This window comes from Bombina bombina, chromosome 1 (assembly GCF_027579735.1).
Source record: "Bombina bombina isolate aBomBom1 chromosome 1, aBomBom1.pri, whole genome shotgun sequence".
NCBI classification, from domain to species: domain Eukaryota; kingdom Metazoa; phylum Chordata; class Amphibia; order Anura; family Bombinatoridae; genus Bombina; species Bombina bombina.
Window position 1 is genome coordinate 535909869 of NC_069499.1, and position 20198 is coordinate 535930066.

The 20198-nt window shown below is 40.1% G+C and overlaps 1 protein-coding gene across 2 annotated transcripts in view; it reads left to right on the plus strand.

Annotated features, from left to right (window-relative positions):
- The window catches only part of FASTKD2 (FAST kinase domains 2), a 144128-nt gene that overhangs the window by 65403 nt on the left and 58527 nt on the right, over nt 1-20198 (plus strand). For both annotated transcript variants that reach the window (XM_053698650.1, XM_053698651.1), the window contains one exon: nt 3010-3173. In XM_053698650.1, coding sequence (XP_053554625.1) covers nt 3010-3173 — 164 coding nt within the window. The remainder of the gene's footprint in view (nt 1-3009; nt 3174-20198) is intronic.

Sequence of the window (20198 nt, forward strand, 5' to 3'; positions counted from 1 at the left end):
CGATCCATATCCCAGGTGTAGAGAACTGGGAGGCGGATTTTCTAAGTCGTCAGACTTTTCATCCGGGGGAATGGGAACTCCATCCGGAGGTGTTTGCTCAATTGGTTCTCCGTTGGGGCAAACCAGAATTGGATCTCATGGCGTCTCGCCAGAACGCCAAGCTTCCTTGTTACGGATCCAGGTCCAGGGACCCAGAAGCGGCACTGATAGATGCTCTAGCAGCGCCTTGGTTCTTCAACCTGGCTTATGTGTTTCCACCGTTTCCTCTGCTCCCTCGTCTGATTGCCAAAATCAAACAGGAAAGAGCATTGGTGATATTGATAGTGCCTGCGTGGCCACGCAGGACCTGGTATGCAGACCAGGTGGACATGTCATCCTTTCCACCATGGACTCTGCCTCTGAGACAAGACCTTCTAATACAAGGTCCTTTCAATCATCCGAATCTACTTTCTCTGAGACTGACTGCATGGAGATTGAACGCTTGATCCTATCAAAGCGTGGCTTCTCCGAGTCAGTAATTGATACCTTAATACAGGCACGAAAGCCTGTCACCAGGAAAATTTACCACAAGATATGGCGTAAATATCTTCATTGGTGTGAATCCAAGAATTACTCATGGAGTAGGGTTAGGATTCCTAGGATATTGTCCTTCCTCCAAGAGGGTTTAGACAAAGGATTATCAGCTAGTTCTTTAAAGGGACAGATTTCTGCTCTGTCTATTCTTTTACACAAGCGTCTGGCAGAAGTTCCAGACGTTCAGGCATTTTGTCAGGCTTTAGTTAGAATTAAGCCTGTGTTTAAACCTGTTGCTCCTCCATGGAGCTTAAACTTGGTTCTTAAAGTTCTTCAAGGGGTTCCGTTTGAACCCCTTCATTCTATTGATATCAAACTTCTTTCATGGAAAGTTCTTTTTCTGATGGCTATTTCCTCGGCTCGAAGAGTCTCGGAGTTATCTGCCTTACATTGTGATTCTCCTTATCTGATCTTTCATTCAGATAAAGTTGTTCTGCGTACAAAACCTGGGTTTTTACCTAAGGTGGTTTCTAACAAGAATATCAATCAAGAGATTGTTGTTCCATCATTATGTCCTAATCCTTCTTCAAAGAAGGAACATCTTTTGCATAATCTAGACGTAGTCCGTGCCTTGAAGTTTTACTTATAGGCTACTAAAGATTTTCGCCAAACATCTAACCTGTTTGTTGTTTACTCTGGACAGAGGAGAGGTCAGAAGGCCTCGGCAACCTCTCTTTCTTTTTGGCTTCGGAGTATAATCCGTTTAGCCTATGAGACTGCTGGACAGCAGCCTCCTCAAAGGATTACAGCTCATTCTACTAGAGCTGTGGCTTCCACCTGGGCCTTTAAAAATGAGGCCTCTGTTGAACAGATTTGCAAGGCTGCAACTTGGTCTTCCCTTCATACTTTTTCCAAATTTTACAAATTTGATACTTTTGCTTCTTCGAAGGCTGTTTTTGGGAGAAAGGTTCTACAGGCAGTGGTTCCTTCCGTTTAAGTTCCTGCCTTGTCCCTCCCGTCATCCGTGTACTTTAGCTTTGGTATTGGATGATCCGTGGACTGGATACACTTAACAAGAGAAAACATAATTTATGCTTACCTGATAAATTTATTTCTCTTGTAGTGTATCCAGTCCACGGCCCGCCCTGTCCTTTTCAGGCAGGTCTAAATTTTAATTAAACTACAGTCACCACTGCACCTTATGGTTTCTCCTTTCTCGGCTTGTTTCGGTCGAATGACTGGATATGGCAGTGAGCGGAGGAGCTATATAGCAGCTCTGCTGTGGGTGATCCTCTTGCAACTTCCTGTTGGGAAGGAGAATATCCCACAAGTAATGGATGATCCGTGGACTGGATACACTACAAGAGAAATACATTTATCAGGTAAGCATAAATTATGTTTTTCAGCTTCCTGTTAGCAGTGCAATGCTGTCCCTTCAGCAATGGATAACAAGAGAATGAAGATAATTTGATAATAGCATTAAATTGGAAAGTTGTTTAAAATTGTATGTTCTATCTGAATCATAAAAGAAAATTTTGGGGTTTACTATCCCTTTAATGGTATGGGAGCCGGTTAATTATCTCCGTAAGTGATACAAAATGCCATCATTTGAATTTGATTTGTTAAGCTAAAAAATACAATGCTGATGCATTGTAATATATTTTTATAGAAGCATTAAATTAGCCCCACATAGGCCCAGATTATTATAATAAAGTAGCTGTTAAAAGGACATTTCTGCATGTATTCATTCTTAAAATGGCTTTATCTTTGTGGCCACGTTACTTTAGGGAGTTATTTTTGTGCCTCTGCAATACAATGGCTCCTTTCAATTGGACATAATGACCAGTTAGGTTTGTTTAAAAGCAGATATAAAATTCAAAACTTCTTAGGAAGTAATAAACAGTGAGTGATGTATGTTATGTGCTATGTCTATAATTAGGGGATCCGTATTATAGGCATAGCACACGTCCCCAGTAATCCTGAGCACAACCTAAACCCCATGCAAGTTAATCCTAACTGTGACCTTCACCCTTTACATTAACCCATACTGCACCAGCCTACACTAACCATGCTAGTTCTGGTCCCCCCCCCACAGCTGTGATTACCCAGCCTAACTGCTATTATAACCTTACCTGCCTCATCCCCACTGAAAGTATGCCTTAACAGCAAGGATTCCTAAGATTCCTAAGCCCCATCACAACTACATCCAGGGGACCTCCATTCCAATTGAATACATCCCATAAATGTAAAAACGTCACTGTCCCCCAAGTGTTTTGAGGATATCTTATTCCTGATTGCAGGAGTGTCTGTCTTCAGCCTCTTCTAGACACAACCGGCCCTTGCATTTTTCTTTGCATTGTTTTTTTCTCTGCAGTCTCAGATACCAGTAAGCACCTTGGAGGTCAGGGGCGAATGAGTGGATTCCCAGAATAGGTTTCTTTATATAGCAATATGTTGACACAATGAACTAGCTTTTTTTCTATTTGTATTTCACAGGTTCCTCGATGCTTTAAACACTTCTCTCCAGTTATATCTACCTCGGATTCCTCCACTAGAACTACTTAGAGTTGTTTACTCCTTCTGCATACTGGGATACTTCCCTCAAGCTCCTCTAGATCAGTTACTAAAAGAAGAAGTTTTGCATGAGCTGCTCAACTCAGGTAGTACACCCCACTGATTCATGTTTCTCTCATTGTAATAATATGCTGAGCAGTTCAGCATTTGGTGCAATAAAACAAAAGTTTATCTATACATGTATCTTTACTGTGTCCAGAGGGATCAGGTGAACCAAACTGATGAGACCCAGGAAAAAGTATCTACATCTAGGGCTCTTTTTTCATTCTTTCATTTTAACTGTTCTTTTATATAGGGCTAAGCTGATTAAATGAGATTTCTTTCATGTAAGTGGCAAGAGTCCATGAGCTAGTGACGTATGGGATATACATTCCTACCAGAAGGGAGCAAAGTTTACCAAACCTCAAATGACTATAAATACACCTCCCACCTCACCCATACCTCAGGTTTACAAACTTTGCCTCCTTAGAAGGTGGTGAAGCATGAGGTGCTTGATTTCTTCTGTGAAAGGCGCTTCTAAGCATATTGAAGCCCAGTTCCTCTCTAAGTACAGTGTTTGTCTGAGGGATGTGAAGGGAGTATTGCCTGATGATACCAAATCTATTCTAGGGCTCTCTGTAATCGGTTGCAGGGATTCATCTGCTGCCTCCCTTTACAGATCAACATTATACTCCTCTACCATTACCTCTGCTGATATGTTTCAGTACTGGTTTGGCTGTCTGCTATATGTGGATTGGTGTTTTACACGTTAAGTATATACTTTTATTATATAAGACACACTCCGCTATGGATTGGACACTTTTTAAGTAAAGTTGTTATATATTGTTTGTATACATGCCTTGAGTCAGTAATTCAGTGCTTCTTTTAGCGACTATTTGTGGCTAAATATTTGTCAAGGTTGGTAGAGTCTGTGAAACATACAGGTTTTTTTGGAAGCTAGTAATTTATTTATAAATTAGGATGCTAAGTATTATGTTAGTCTCATGGAATGTCGATAATCACATTTTATGCAGCTATAATAGAAGTATCCATTAGGCTTTATTTTGGTACATTTGTTATTTTGTATATAGTGATAGGTGTTTTAGAAATCCTCTTCAGCTTTGCATGTCGCGCATGTTATGGCGCTATTTATGTCATCGGGTGACGTGTCATCATGTGCCATTTTTTTGGCGCCAAATTTCCTGCCAAAAATTTCCCCCCCAAAAAAAAATTGCGGTTATAAGCTCCGTCCCCAGCTCATTCAGTGTTCTCAGTAAACACTTAGAGAGCTTTCATGCAGCATTTTATGAATCGGTTTTCTTTTTTATAAAAATTTTTTCGCTGTTTCCTATTCTCTCAAGCCTGTTATATATTTATCATATATAGGAGCATGGATATAAATTTGCAGAATTAATTTATTTTAGTTTTTTTGCAATTATGTCTCAAACTGAACCTGCCTCTGATGTTACCATAGGATTTGAGCTGCCTAAACAGGTATTTAACAAAGCTAAATATGCTTGTTGTAATTAAGCTGATCTAAATTATTCAGCTCTATTATGTGGCCCTTGTTTAACAAATTGTTAAATATATCTATGAGAACAAATACACACACTGTTATTCCATCTCAGTCTAAATGTGCATAACATTACTGCAGAAATGTAAGATTTTATTTCTACAGTTATAGAGAAGGTAATGACTGCTATTTTGCCTTCAAATAAATGTAAAAGGTTTTTGCAACATTTTTCTAAACTTAGTGAATTAAGTTCTGACCTTCAGCATACTGACGTATCCTCTACTGATGGGGTTTCCTCTGATTCAGAGGATGCCACGTCAGAAACTGATATAGACCAATCTTCTTTTTTATTTAAGTTTGAATATATTCGTTCTCTCTTAAAGGAAGTTTTGTTTACTTTGGGTATTGAGGAGTCTAAATATCCTGATGATAAAGCTAGTAATTGTCTAAATTCTGTATTTAAGACTACTGTTATTACTCCTGAAGTATTTCCTATTCCTGACACTATCTCTAATGTGATTGCTAAAGAATGGTCTAAACCTCTTTCAACCCTTCTTCTAGGTTTAAGAAATTGTATCCTTTACCTGTAGCCAAGGATCCTTTAGATAGGAAGCTTGAATCTTATCCAAGAAGGGCATATTTACATTCTTGCTATATTCTTAGACCTGTTATATCTATGGCTGATGTTGCTGCTTCTACTTTTGGTTGAACAGTTTAGCACAGCAGTTTTTGAATTATCTAACATTATTGTTTTACTTCAACATGCAAATCATTTTATTTGTGATGCTATATTTGATGTTAGGAAGATCAATGTCAAATCCATGTCTTTAGCCATTCTAACTAGAAGAGCTTTATGGTTTAAATCTTGGAATGATTATTATCTCTCTCTTTTCAAGGTGAAAATATTTTTGGTTCAAAATTCTATTCTATTATCTCCACTGTTACTGGGGGTAAGGGAGTTTCTCTGAACCAAGACAAGAAATCTAAGGGTAAATTTAAAGCTCCCAATCGTTTTCCTTCCTTTTGTCAGAATAGAGAACAGAAAACCACTCCTTCCCCTAAGGCCTCTGGCTCTAATTGGAGACCATCTCCGAATTGGAATAAATCCAAGCCTTATAAGATACCAATTCCTGCCTCTAAACCTATATAAAGGTGCGGCACTCAAGCCAGTTCTTCTGGTAGGGGGTAGACTAAAGCTATTTCTCCAACATAGGTGTGTCCGGTCCACGGCGTCATCCTTACTTGTGGGATATTCTCTTCCCCAACAGGAAATGGCAAAGAGCCCAGCAAAGCTGGTCACATGATCCCTCCTAGGCTCCGCCTACCCCAGTCATTCTCTTTGCCGTTGTACAGGCAACATCTCCACGGAGATGGCTTAGAGTTTTTTAGTGTTTAACTGTAGTTTTTATTATTCAATCAAGAGTTTGTTATTTTAAAATAGTGCTGGTATGTACTATTTACTCAGAAACAGAAAAGAGATGAAGATTTCTGTTTGTATGAGGAAAATGATTTTAGCACCGTAACTAAAATCCATGGCTGTTCCACACAGGACTGTTGAGAGCAATTAACTTCAGTTGGGGGAACAGTGTGCAGTCTCTTACTGCTTGAGGTATGACACATTCTAACAAGACGATGTAATGCTGGAAGCTGTCATTTTCCCTATGGGATCCGGTAAGCCATGTTTATTAAGATAGTAAATAAGGGCTTCACAAGGGCTTATTAAGACTGTAGACTTTTTCTGGGCTAAATCGATTCATTATTAACACATATTTAGCCTTGAGGAATCATTTATTCTGGGTATTTTGATATGATTATATCGGCAGGCACTGTTTTTGACACCTTATTCTTTAGGGGCTTTCCCTAATCATAGTCAGAGCCTCATTTTCGCGCCGGTATGGCGCACTTGTTTTTGAGGACAGCATGGCATGCAGCTGCATGTGTGTGGAGCTCTGATACATAGAAAAGTCTTTCTGAAGGCATCATTTGGTATCGTATTCCCCTTTGGGCTTGGTTGGGTCTCAGCAAAGCAGATTCCAGGGACTGTAAAGGGGTTAAATATAAAAACGGCTCCGGTTCCGTTATTTTAAGGGTTAAAGCTTCCAAATTTGGTGTGCAATACTTTTAAGGCTTTAAGACACTGTGGTGAAATTTTGGTGAATTTTGAACAATTCCTTCATACTTTTTCACAATTGCAGTAATAAAGTGTGTTTAGTTTAAAATTTAAAGTGACAGTAACGGTTTTATTTTAAAACGTTTTTTGTGCTTTGTTATCAAGTTTATGCCTGTTTAACATGTCTGAACTACCAGATAGATTGTGTTCTGACTGTGGGGAAACCAAGGTTCCTTCTCATTTAACTATATGTATTTTATGTCATAAAAAAATTTAGTAAAAATGATGCCCAAGATGATTCCTCAAGTGAGGGGAGTAAGCATGGTACTGCATCATCCCCTCCTTCGTCTACACCAGTCTTGCCCATACAGGAGGCCCCTAGTACATCTAGTGCGCCAATACTCCTTACTATGCAACATTTAACGGCTGTAATGGATAATTCTATCAAAAACATTTTAGCCAATATGCCCACTTATCAGCGAAAGCGCGACTGCTCTGTTTTAGAAAATTCTGTAGAGCATGAGAACGCTGATGATATGGTTTCTGAAGGGCCCCTACACCAGTCTGAGGGGGCCAGGGAGGTTTTGTCTGAGGGAGAAATTTCAGATTCAGGAAACATTTCTCAACAAGCTGAACCTGATGTGATTACTTTTAAATTTAAGTTGGAACATCTCCGCGCTCTGCTTAAGGAGGTGTTATCCAATTTGGATGATTGTGATTATCTGGTCATTCCAGAACCACTATGTAAAATGGAAAAGTTCTTAGAGGCCCCGGGGCCCCCCGAAGCTTTTCCTATATCCAAGCGGGTGGCGTACATTGTTAGTAAAGAATGGGACAGGCCCGGTATACCTTTAGTACCTCCCCCCATATTTATAAAATTGTTTTCCTATAGTCGACCCCAGAAGGGACTGATGGCAGACAGTCCCCAAGGTCGAGGGGGCGGTTTCTACTCTACACAAGCGCGCCACTATACCCATAGAAGATAGTTGTGCTTTCCAAGATCCTATGGATAAAAAATTAGAAGGTCTGCTAAAGATGTTTGTTCAGCAAGGTTCCCTTCTACAACCAATTGCATGCATTGTCCCTGTCACTGCAGCCGCGTGTTTCTAGTTTGATGAGCTAGGAAAGGCGATTATTAGTAATTCTTCTTCTTATGAGGAGATTATGGACAGAATTCGTGCTCTTAAATTGGCTAATTCTTTCACCCTAGACGCCACCTTGCAATTGGCTAGGTTAGCGGCGAAAAAATTCTGGGTTTGCTATTGTGGCGCAGAGCGCTTTGGTTAAAATCTTGGGCAGCGGATGCGTCTTCCAAGAACAAATTGCTTGACATTCCTTTCAAGGGGAAAACACTCTTTGGCCCTGACTTGAAAGAGATTATCTCTGATATCACTGGGGGCAAGGGCCACGCCCTTCCTCAGGATAGGTCTTTTCAAGACCAAAAATAAATCTTAGATCTCAAGATCTTGAACAAGTTTCTCAAGGTTCCATCGTTCAAGATGGAAACCATTCGAACACTTCTTCCTTCCATCCAGGAAGGTCAATTCATGACCAAGGTGGATTTCAAGGATGCGTATCTACATATTCCTATCCACAAGGAACATCATCGGTTCCTAAGGTTTGAATTCCTGGACAAGCATTTCCAGTTCGTGGCGTTTTCTTTCGGATTAGCCACTGCTCCTAGGATTTTCTCATAGGTACTAGGGTCCCTTCTGGCGGTGCTAAGACCAAGGGGCATTGCTGTAGTACCTTACTTGGACGACATTCTGATTCGAGCGTCGTCCCTTCCTCAAGTAAAGGCTCACACGGACATTGTCCTGGCCTTTCTCAGATCTCACGGATGGAAAGTGAACGTGGAAAAGAGTTCTCTATCTCCGTCAACGAGGGTTCCCTTCTTGGGAACTATAATAGACTCCTTAGAAATGAGGATTTTTCTGACAGAAGCCAGAAAAACAAAACTTCTAGACTCTTGTCGGATACTTCATTCCGTTCCTCTTCCTTCCATAGCGCAGTGCATGGAAGTGATCGGTTTGATGGTAGCGGCAATGGACATAGTTCCTTTTGTGCGCATTCATCTAAGACCATTACAACTGTTCATGCTCAGTCAGTGGAATGGGGACTATTCAGACTTGTCTCCGAAGATACAAGTAAATCAGAGGACCAGAGACTCATTCCGTTGGTGGCTGTCCCTGGACAACCTGTCACAAGGGATGACCTTCCGCAGACCAGAGTGGGTCATTGTCACGACCGACGCCAGTCTGATGGGCTGGGGCGCGGTCTGGGGATCCCTGAAAGCTCAGGGTCTTTGGTCTCGGGTAGAATCTCTTCTACCGATAAATATTCTGGAACTGAGAGCGATATTCAATGCTCTCAAAGCTTGGCCTCAGCTAGCGAGGGCCAAGTTCATACATCAACCATCAGGGGGGAACAAGGAGTTCCCTAGCGATGGAAGAAGTGACCAAAATCATTCTATGGGCGGAGTCTCACTCCTGCCACCTGTCTGCTATCCACATCCCAGGAGTGGAAAATTGGGAAGCGGATTTTCTGAGTCGTCAGACATTGCATCCGGGGGAGTGGGAACTCCATCCGGAAATCTTTGCCCAAGTCACTCAACCGTGGGGCATTCCAGACATGGATCTGATGGCCTCTCGTCAGAACTTCAGAGTTCCTTACTACGGGTACAGATCCAGAGATCCCAAGGCGGCTCTAGTGGATGCACTAGTAGCACCTTGGACCTTCAAACTAGCTTATGTGTTCCCGCCGTTTCCTCTCATCCCCAGGCTGGTAGCCAGGATCAATCAGGAGAGGGCGTCGGTGATTTTGATAGCTCCTGCGTGGCCACGCAGGACTTGGTATGCAGATCTGGTGAATATGTCATCGGCTCCACCATGGAAGCTACCTTTGAGACGAGACCTTCTTGTTCTAGGTCCGTTCGACCCACTCCAGCTGACTGCTTGGAGATTGAACGCTTGATCTTATCAAAGCGAGGGTTCTCAGATTCTGTTATTAATACTCTTGTTCAGGCCTGAAAGCCTGTAACCAGAAAAATTACCACATAATTTGGTATATCTGTTGGTGTGAATCTGCAGGATTCCCTTGGGACAAGGTTAAGATTCCTAAGAGTCTATCCTTCCTTCGAGAAGGATTGGAAAAAGGATTATCTGCAAGTTCCTTGATGGGACAGATTTCTGCCTTGTCTGTGTTACTTCACAAAAAGCTGGCAGCTGTGCCAGATGTTCTAGCCTTTGTTCAGGCTCTGGTTAGAATCAAGCCTGTTTACAGAATTTTGACTCCTCCTTGGAGTCTCAACCTAGTTCTTTCAGTTCTTCAGGGGGTTCCGTTTGAACCCTTACATTCCGTTGATATTAAGTTATTATCTTGGAAAGTTTTGTTTTTGGTTGCAATTTCTTCTGCTAGAAGAGTTTCAGAATTATCTGCTCTGCAGTGTTCTTCTCCTTATCTGGTGTTCCATGCAGATAAGGTGGTTTTGCGTACTAAACCTGGTTTTCTTCCAAAAGTTGTTTCTAACAAAAACATTAACCAGGAGATAGTTGTGCCTTCTTTGTGTCCTAATCCAGTTTCAAAGAAGGAACGTTTGTTGCACAACTTGGATGTAGTTCGTGCTCTCAAATTTTACTTAGCAGCTACTAAGGATTTCAGACAAACTTTGTCTTTGTTTGTTGTTTATTCTGGTAAACGGAGAGGTCAAAAAGCAACTTCTACCTCTCTCTCCTTCTGGATTAAAAGCATTATCCGATTGGCTTATGAGACTGCCGGACGGCAGCCTCCTGAAAGAATCACAGCTCACTCCACTAGGGCTGTGGCTTCCACATGGGCCTTCAAGAACGAGGCTTCTGTTGATCAGATATGTAAGGCAGCGACTTGGTCTTCACTGCACACTTTTTCTAAATTTTACAAATTTGATACTTTTGCTTCTTCTGAGGCTATTTTTGGGAGAAAGGTTTTGCAAGCCGTGGTGCCTTCCATTTAGGTGACCTGATTTGCTCCCTCCCTTCATCCGTGTCCTAAAGCTTTGGTATTGGTTCCCACAAGTAAGGATGACGCCGTGGACCGGACACACCTATGTTGGAGAAAACAGAATTTATGTTTACCTGATAAATTACTTTCTCCAACGGTGTGTCCGGTCCACGGCCCGCCCTGGTTTTTTTAATCAGGTCTGATAATTTATTTTCTTTAACTACAGTCACCACGGTAACATATGGTTTCTCCTATGCAAATATTCCTCCTTAACGTCGGTCGAATGACTGGGGTAGGCGGAGCCTAGGAGGGATCATGTGACCAGCTTTGCTGGGCTCTTTGCCATTTCCTGTTGGGGAAGAGAATATCCCACAAGTAAGGATGACGCCGTGGACCGGACACACCGTTGGAGAAAGTAATTTATCAGGTAAACATAAATTCTGTTTTCAAAGAGTTTGGACAGACTCTGTCCAAAATCAGTGGATTAAGAATATAATTTCTTAGGGGTTTCGAATAGGATTCAAAATAAGAGTTCCTTTGGGAAGATTCTTTCTTACCCATGTAACAAAAAACCCAGTAAAAGCTCAAGTCTTTCTGAAATGTGTTTCAGATCTAGAACTTTGAGGGCTAATTTTTCCCAGTTCCACAGCAGGAACAAGGATTGGGGTTTTTATTCAAATCTATTCATTGTACCTATGAAGGAAAATTCTTTCAGACCTATTTTGGATCTGAAAACCTTAAATGGTTTTGTAAGAGTTCCAACTTTCAAGATGGTGACTATAAGGACTATTCTGCCTTTTGATCAGCAAGGTCACTTCATGTCCACAATAGAGTTACAGGACGCTTACCTTGTTTTCTGAGATTCTCTTTTCTAAACAAGCATTACCAATTTGTCACTCTTCCGTTTGGCCTTGCAACAGCACCAAGAATATTCTTAATAGTTTTAGGTGCCCTTCTATCTGTAATCAGAGAGCAGGGTATTGTGGTGTTTCCTTATTTGGACAATATCTTTGGTACTAGCTCAATAGATTTCCAGATAGGGATGGAGTCATGGACACTGAATCTAACAGAAAAGAGACGTTTGAGATTGGTTTCAGCTTGTCTAAACCTTCAGTCTCTTATCATTATCTTCAGTGGCAATGTGCATGGAAGTTTTAGGTGTCGTGATTGCAGCATCAGACGCAATCCTTTTTGCTTGTTTTCATATGAGACCTCTACAGTTTTGCATGTGGCACCAAAAGTGCAGGGATTATACTCAGATATCACAACTGATATACTTAAATCCCAACTCCCCACTCTCTCTGACTTGGTGGTTATACCATTGCCTTATTGTTTAAGGGGCCTCCTTTGTTTGTCCTACCTGGACTGTGATCACAACACAACAGATGCACGTCTCTCAGGTTGGGGAGCTGTTTGGGGGACTCTGACAGCACAAGGAGATTGTAATCCTTGAGAGGTGAGTTTACCAATCTATATCTTAGAACTCTGCGCTATTTTCAGAGCTCTCCAGGCTTGGCCTCTATTATAGAGAGAATCGTATATTCGGTTTCAAGCAGACAATGTCACAACAGTGGCATGTGTCAATCATCAAGGGGGGTCTCTCAGTCCCATAGCAATAAAAGAAGTATCTCTAATACTTTCTTGGGCAGAATTCAACTCTTGTCTAATCACTGCGATTCATATACCAGGTGTAGACAATTTGGAAGCGGATTATCTCAGCCGTCAGATTCTACATCCGGGGAGTAGTCTCTCCATCCAGATGTGTTCTATCAGATTGTGCAGATGTGGGGTACTCCAGACATAGATCAGATGGCCTCTCGTCTAAACACGAAACTTCCCAGATACCTCTCCAGGTCCAGGGATTTTCAGGCAGAAATGATGAATGCTCTAGCAGTTCCATGGTTTTACCAACCTGCTTACATTTTTTCACAATTATATGCAGAACTTCGAGACTTATACTGTTTGAATATGTTGTTAAAATGTTTCTTTATGAAAGCTACCCTACACAAGGGTCCCACAAATATCACAAAGCTTAAATTAAAGTAACATTGTAATCCAAGACATCCAAAATAATGAAATCAAGGGCTTACCACTTCAGATGACGATCCAGACTTGAAAAGATCCGTATGGTAGGTGAAGGGAGTTATTTCAAAGTTGGACTCGCCTAATAGCACTGGTATGTATAGCTCGAGTGCACTTGTGGTATTAGCCTCCCATGTACACAGCAGGTCGAATACACTGCAGTGGGCTGTCTCTCACACAGAACTGCTAGGGCTCTCCAGAAACCCCAAATAGCAACAAGACAAAACAATTTAAGTAGTTTCACAGTCCCATGTTGAAAGAATGTTAGGCAGGGAGAGATAGGTACATTTAAAATAACGTTTTATTATACTTGCATTAAGAACACAAATGACACAGAACGAATCCACAGCTGACACGTTTACTGCTAAAGAGAGGCGTCCCTAGCAGCTGTTTTAATCAAAAGTGAGCGGTCAAAATATCCAATCACAGGTAAGACAGATTGAAGTACAACTTAACCATTAAATGACCAAACTCACGGCAATATATATTATATCGCTACATACACTTGATATAATAAACATACAAAAAGACAATCTTAAAAGTGGTAATAAAATATTGTAAATAGAATTGCGGAACTCTCTCATATATATACAATTTCTTAGTAACTAGTTCAGAAAATGTACAACCTGTATAGAATTTAACATTTTGACACACAATATGTTGCTTACTCGTATAAGTAAGATAAATGCATATAGTATATTATAAAAGCCACTGCATCAAAAATATTAAAGCCGTATCACTTAACAAGTAAGAAAATAAAGAGAAAACGATATATATTAATATATACATCTAACATTTAACATCATGGAAAAATCAGACTCCGTATTTTGTTTGAGCTAGCTGATATATTTACACCTGACAGAGTGACATGATAAAATCGAAAAAGAGTATTGAGTCACAGATATATCTAACCTAACGTATTTAAAAGGTAATTTTTGAAAAGTCAGATTTTACATCAAGTGTGAGCTAGCTGATATATTCACACCTTATAGAGTGACATAATAAATTCAAACAGTAGAGTATTAAATCACAGATATGTCTAACCTACCATATTCAAAAAGTAAATTATAAGTAGGAATAAAGATATACAAATTAATCCTATCTATCTATGAACAATTTAACATCACTGATTTTATTCATCCCCTGTGGGAATCCTGTCTCCAGTGTGTAAATCCAGAAAATGTATTTTCTACTTAGGGCTTGATATCTGTCTCCACCTCTTACTCCTAAAGTCACATGTTCAATACCCTGAAATTTAAAATAGTCTAATCTGTTTGGGTGTTCAAAAAAGTGTTTAGCTACAGGGGTCTTAGGGACTTCTGCTTCTATGGACAGCAGGTGTTCCCTAATCCTATCTTTGAGATTTCTGGAAATTTGCAAAATGTACAGGTGATAAGATAAATTGTAAAAATAGAATTGCAATTTAATCTCTCTTTTATCTTATAAATTTTGCCAGTATTGGTTGATGTGAAATTATCTCCCACCAAAGCATAGCTACAGCATTTACAAGGCCTGCCTCCACACTTGTAGACTTTTTTTTCACCTCTGGGAGTGATCTCAAAGATCATACTGGAACAATCTTATGTGTTTCTGATAGCACCAGCATGGCCTCACAGGTTCTGGTATGCGGACCTTGTCCAAATGTCCAGTTGCCAGCCTTGGTCACTTCCTATAAGACCAGACAGTCTGTTTTAAGGTCCAGTTTTCCATAAGAATCTCAAATCTCTAAATTTAAAGGCATGGACTTTGAACGCTTAGTTCTTAGTCATAGACGTTTCTCTCACTCAGTAATTAACACTATGATACAGGCTCGTAAGTCTGTTTCAAGTAAGATTTATCATACGGTTTGGAAAACCTATATTTCATGGTGTTCCACTCATGATTATTCTTGGTATTCATTTAGAATTCCTAGGATTTTACAGTTTCTTCAGGATGCTTTGGATAAAGAGATGTCTGCAAATACTTTGAAAGGACAAATATCTGCTCTTTCTGTCTTATTTCATAGAAAGATTGCTAAGCTTCTTGATATTTACTGTTTTGTTCAGGCTTTCATATCAAGCCTGTTATTTAATCAATTTCTCCTCCTTGGAGTCTCAATTTGGTTTTAAAGATTTTGCAGGCTCCTTCTTTTGAGCCTATGCAATCTTTGGATATTAAACTACTTTCTTGGAAAGTTTTATTTCTTTTGGCTATCTCTTCTGCTAGAATTGTTTCTGAATTGTCTGCTCTCTCTTGCGAGTCTCCTTATCTGATTTTCTATAAAGATAAAGCTGTTTTGCGGGCTTCGTTTACATTTTTGCCAAAGGTTGTGAATTCTAACAACATCAATAGGGAAATTATTGTTACCTCCTTGTGTCCTAATCCTAAGAATACTCTTGAAAGGTCTTTACATTCTTTGGATGTGGTAAGAGCTTTGAAATATTAAGTTGAGGCTACAAAATATTTCAGAAAGACTTGAAAAGGTCATAAAGTCTCAGCCATTTTCTTGGCATCTTGGTTGAAGCTTTTGATTCACAAAGCGTATTTGGAGGTGGGGCAGTCTCTGCCTCAGGGTATTACAGCTCATTCTACTAGATTAGTCACCACATCTTGGGCTTTCAAGAATGAAGCTTCAGTTGATCAAATTTGCAACACACACTGGCTGTGGGGGTGAAACGGTCGTTGGTATTGTTGTGTTTGCAACACTTTTCTGTGTTGCTACAGGAGTAAGGTCGACAAAACTCCTGTTCTTCATGAACATTTCTTGGTTACACTATGGACTTTTACCTTCCAATGCTACCATATGTCAGAATGAAATGGAGTCCTGCCTAATTTACCTCTAATTGGCGGTGAGTTGCAAGATAGAGAGTTACACTTAATCCCTCTCTATAGCTTGCAAACTGTTTATGTGAGCGAAGTATCCTGAGAGCAATGAAGATCATTTCAAGTATCTAAGATCTTTGTTTATGATTGCATCAAGTGGCGGTACATCGTGGTAAAGAGCAACAGCTTACACTGAGCCGCATTTGGGGGAGACCTGGTTTCTTCCCTTCCTAGCCGGATACAGAGTCAGCCCATCTATCTGCTATCATAAGGACAAGTAAAGGCAAGCGGTAGAAAGTGTGTTTTTATTGGTACATCCTGGTACAGACGGCATTTGCTGCACAACTTGGGAGAAGCCTGGTTCTTTTCCTCCTCAGCTGTTTGCCGAGACAACATACACACCCCCTTTGTGAATCAGAAGCGGATTGGATGCCTGTGACATCTGGGAAACTCCTCTCCTGTGACGTCAGACGCCAATAGACAGGCTTCGTGTGAGCGGTGCACCCGCTACGAGGTTGCTGCACACAAAAGCTAAATCTTATCTGCCTGTTTGTTGTGGATAAATATATCTGACACATTGCCACAATTTGAACTTATGTTACGTATTCTAAAATACGGACTTTCTATGCAAGCACTTGATCTGTTTTTCATTTAGAGGCTAAAAGGCTTTGAAGTTTATTATCTTAGTGCCTATTAATGTATAATAACTGCTCAGCATCTTTATATGAGGTATATTTATCTATCTTGTGTTTACAGTTTCTGGATATGTACGCTAGTTGAGCTGTATTTACATATGTTTGATCCTGTATTTATATTGTTATAGATAGATATTAGCATATGTATGCTTAGGCAGTCTACTCCTTGTCTCTCTCTAACCTTGATTTGTTTCTTTTTAAACCTGGGTTACTGTTGTCTGACTTGGCCAAATTCAGTAACTCACTGAATGTGTATGGGAAATAATAAATTGGAATATATTTTTAAAAGGTCGCTCTGTGTGCTCATTTGAATCCCTTGCTTTTTCAAATTATTAATATATAATTTGATTTTTTCTTTCTATATAACTTCATTATAATCTTTTTTAAGGGTAGCACCAGATTTGGACATAGACAGCAATATTATCTACTCTCTCATACTTTCTTTATTTATAGTCTGCAAATTTTATATTGTTGACTTATAAGCAAAAGCCAATATATTTCTTCATAGCATCTAGGGGATATATATATATATATATATATATATATATATATATATATATATATATATATATTATCTATTACTCATTCATCCTATTGTATATCATCTTTGTGAAGATGGATTATGTAAAAATGCAACTTTGAAAAATGTTATGTTGGTATGACAACTAGAAAGGTCAAGAACATTTGAGGAATATAAAAAATGCTGAAAAAGACCTTACAGATGGCAAAAAAATTACCTCAGTAGCGAGACATTTAAAAAAAAAATCATCAGTCTAAACAATCTGAAGTGAAGTGCTTCGGAATTCAAAAGATTACCCTGGGAATCAGAGGGAGCAATCTAGAAAAATCATTACTTTGTGCTGAAACTAAATGGATTTACCTACTAAATACTGTCCAACCATATGGACTGAATGAACAAAACAACTATGGCTCTTTTTTATAAGGCAATAATATAATGAACATCTTTGATGCAATTCATTATAAAAATAGAAGTTACTCATATGAAATTAAAAGCTATATATTCGTTATATTGAAAACCTTAATGAATTACATATTTAGCCACATTTACACAAGAATAATATGAATTTAATAACTTATCCTTATAAAAACAAGACACAATACTCTATATCGCCCGAGGGAAATGGGGGGGATTGGAGCCCCAAACCTAACACGGTACAGACAGGCAATTTTCCTCACACGAGTTGTAGACTGGTGCAAACATAGCGCGAACAAAGAATGGATCCAATTAGAACAGATACTTTCAGATACACACTGTCTGTGCGGGAACTGTTGGATTCCCAAAGCACAGCGCAAACTACTACACACAACTCCTAGACTAGTGCATGAAACCTTTAGGCAATGGGACAAAATACTCCAGAAACACCCCAAAATCTCCACTATATGCTCTCCCTTGACACCAGTCAGCAAAAATACACCATTCTCATCCAAAATAAAAATAGTGGCCGCAACCCATTCCACCCCCCCTTTACAAAGCTCAATCCCGCACCATCTTCTATACAAGGACAGAGAGATCCAACCACAACAGGCAATTTGCACACACTTTCAAAATTGGTACACCTATATACAACTGAAACACTATCTAACCACACACCCCCTCAAACTCCAGCTACAAAGGCCCCTCTCTCAATTCGAGGCAATATGCTTCCATTCCCACCCACAAAAGGGAATATTATCCTTAACGTACAAAATGTTATCACAGGTAGCTCATCTGACACCCCCTACATACGTAGCTAAATGGGAGACGGATTTAGAGGCTACCCTAGACCCATCTGAGTGGACAACCATTTCTCCAACATAGGTGTGTCCGGTCCACGGCGTCATCCTTACTTGTGGGATATTCTCTTCCCCAACAGGAAATGGCAAAGAGCCCAGCAAAGCTGGTCACATGATCCCTCCTAGGCTCCGCCTACCCCAGTCATTCTCTTTGCCGTTGTACAGGCAACATCTCCACGGAGATGGCTTAGAGTTTTTTAGTGTTTAACTGTAGTTTTTATTATTCAATCAAGAGTTTGTTATTTTAAAATAGTGCTGGTATGTACTATTTACTCAGAAACAGAAAAGAGATGAAGATTTCTGTTTGTATGAGGAAAATGATTTTAGCAACCGTCACTAAAATCCATGGCTGTTCCACACAGGACTGTTGAGAGCAATTAACTTCAGTTGGGGGAACAGTGAGCAGTCTCTTGCTGCTTGAGGTAGGACACATTCTAACAAGACGATGTAATGCTGGAAGCTGTCATTTTCCCTATGGGATCCGGTAAGCCATGTTTATTAAGATAGTAAATAAGGGCTTCACAAGGGCTTATTAAGACTGTAGACTTTTTCTGGGCTAAATCGATTCATTATTAACACATATTTAGCCTTGAGGAATCATTTAATCTGGGTATTTTGATAAGATTATATCGGCAGGCACTGTTTTAGACACCTTATTCTTTGGGGGCTTCCCCAAATCATAGGCAGAGCCTCATTTTCGCGCCGGTGTTGCGCACTTGTTTTTGAGAGGCATGACATGCAGTCGCATGTGAGAGGAGCTCTGATACTTAGAAAAGACTTTCTGAAGGCGTCATTTGGTATCGTATTCCCCTTTGGGCTTGGTTGGGTCTCAGCAAAGCAGATACCAGGGACTGTAAAGGGGTTAAAGTTAAAAACGGCTCCGGTTCCGTTATTTTAAGGGTTAAAGCTTCCAAATTTGGTGTGCAATACTTTTAAGGCTTTAAGACACTGTGGTGAAAATTTGGTGAATTTTGAACAATTCCTTCATATTTTTTCGCAATTGCAGTAATAAAGTGTGTTCAGTTTAAAATTTAAAGTGACAGTAACGGTTTTATTTTAAAACGTTTTTTGTACTTTGTTATCAAGTTTATGCCTGTTTAACATGTCTGAACTACCAGATAGACTGTGTTCTGAATGTGGGGAAGCCAGAATTCCTTCTCATTTAAATAAATGTGATTTATGTGACAATGACAATGATGCCCAAGATGATTCCTCAAGTGAGGGGAGTAAGCATGGTACTGCATCATTCCCTCCTTCGTCTACACGAGTCTTGCCCACTCAGGAGGCCCCTAGTACATCTAGCGCGCCAATACTCCTTACTATGCAACAATTAACGGCTGTAATGGATAATTCTGTCAAAAACATTTTAGCCAAAATGAACACTTATCAGCGTAAGCGCGACTGCTCTGTTTTAGATACTGAAGAGCATGACGACGCTGATAATAATGGTTCTGAAGGGCCCCTAAACCAGTCTGATGGGGCCAGGGAGGTTTTGTCTGAGGGAGAAATTACTGATTCAGGGAACATTTCTCAACAAGCTGAACCTGATGTGATTACGTTTAAATTTAAGTTGGAACATCTCCGCATTCTGCTTAAGGAGGTATTATCCACTCTGGATGATTGCGACAAGTTGGTCATCCCAGAGAAACTATGTAAAATGGACAAGTTCCTAGAGGTCCCGGGGCTCCCAGAAGCTTTTCCTATACCCAAGCGGGTGGCGGACATTGTAAATAAAGAATGGGAAAGGCCCGGTATTCCTTTCGTCCCTCCCCCCATTTTTAAAAAATTGTTTCCTATGGTCGACCCCAGAAAGGACTTATGGCAGACAGTCCCCAAGGTCGAGGGAGCGGTTTCCACTTTAAACAAACGCACCACTATACCCATAGAAGATAGTTGTGCTTTCAAAGATCCTATGGATAAAAAATTAGAAGGTTTACTTAAAAAGATGTTTGTTCAGCAGGGTTACCTTCTACAACCAATTTCATGCATTGTCCCTGTCGCTACAGCCGCGTGTTTCTGGTTCGATGAGCTGATAAAGGCGGTCGATAGTGATTCTCCTCCTTATGAGGAGATTATGGACAGAATCAATGCTCTCAAATTGGCTAATTCTTTCACCCTAGACGCCACTTTGCAATTGGCTAGGTTAGCGGCTAAGAAT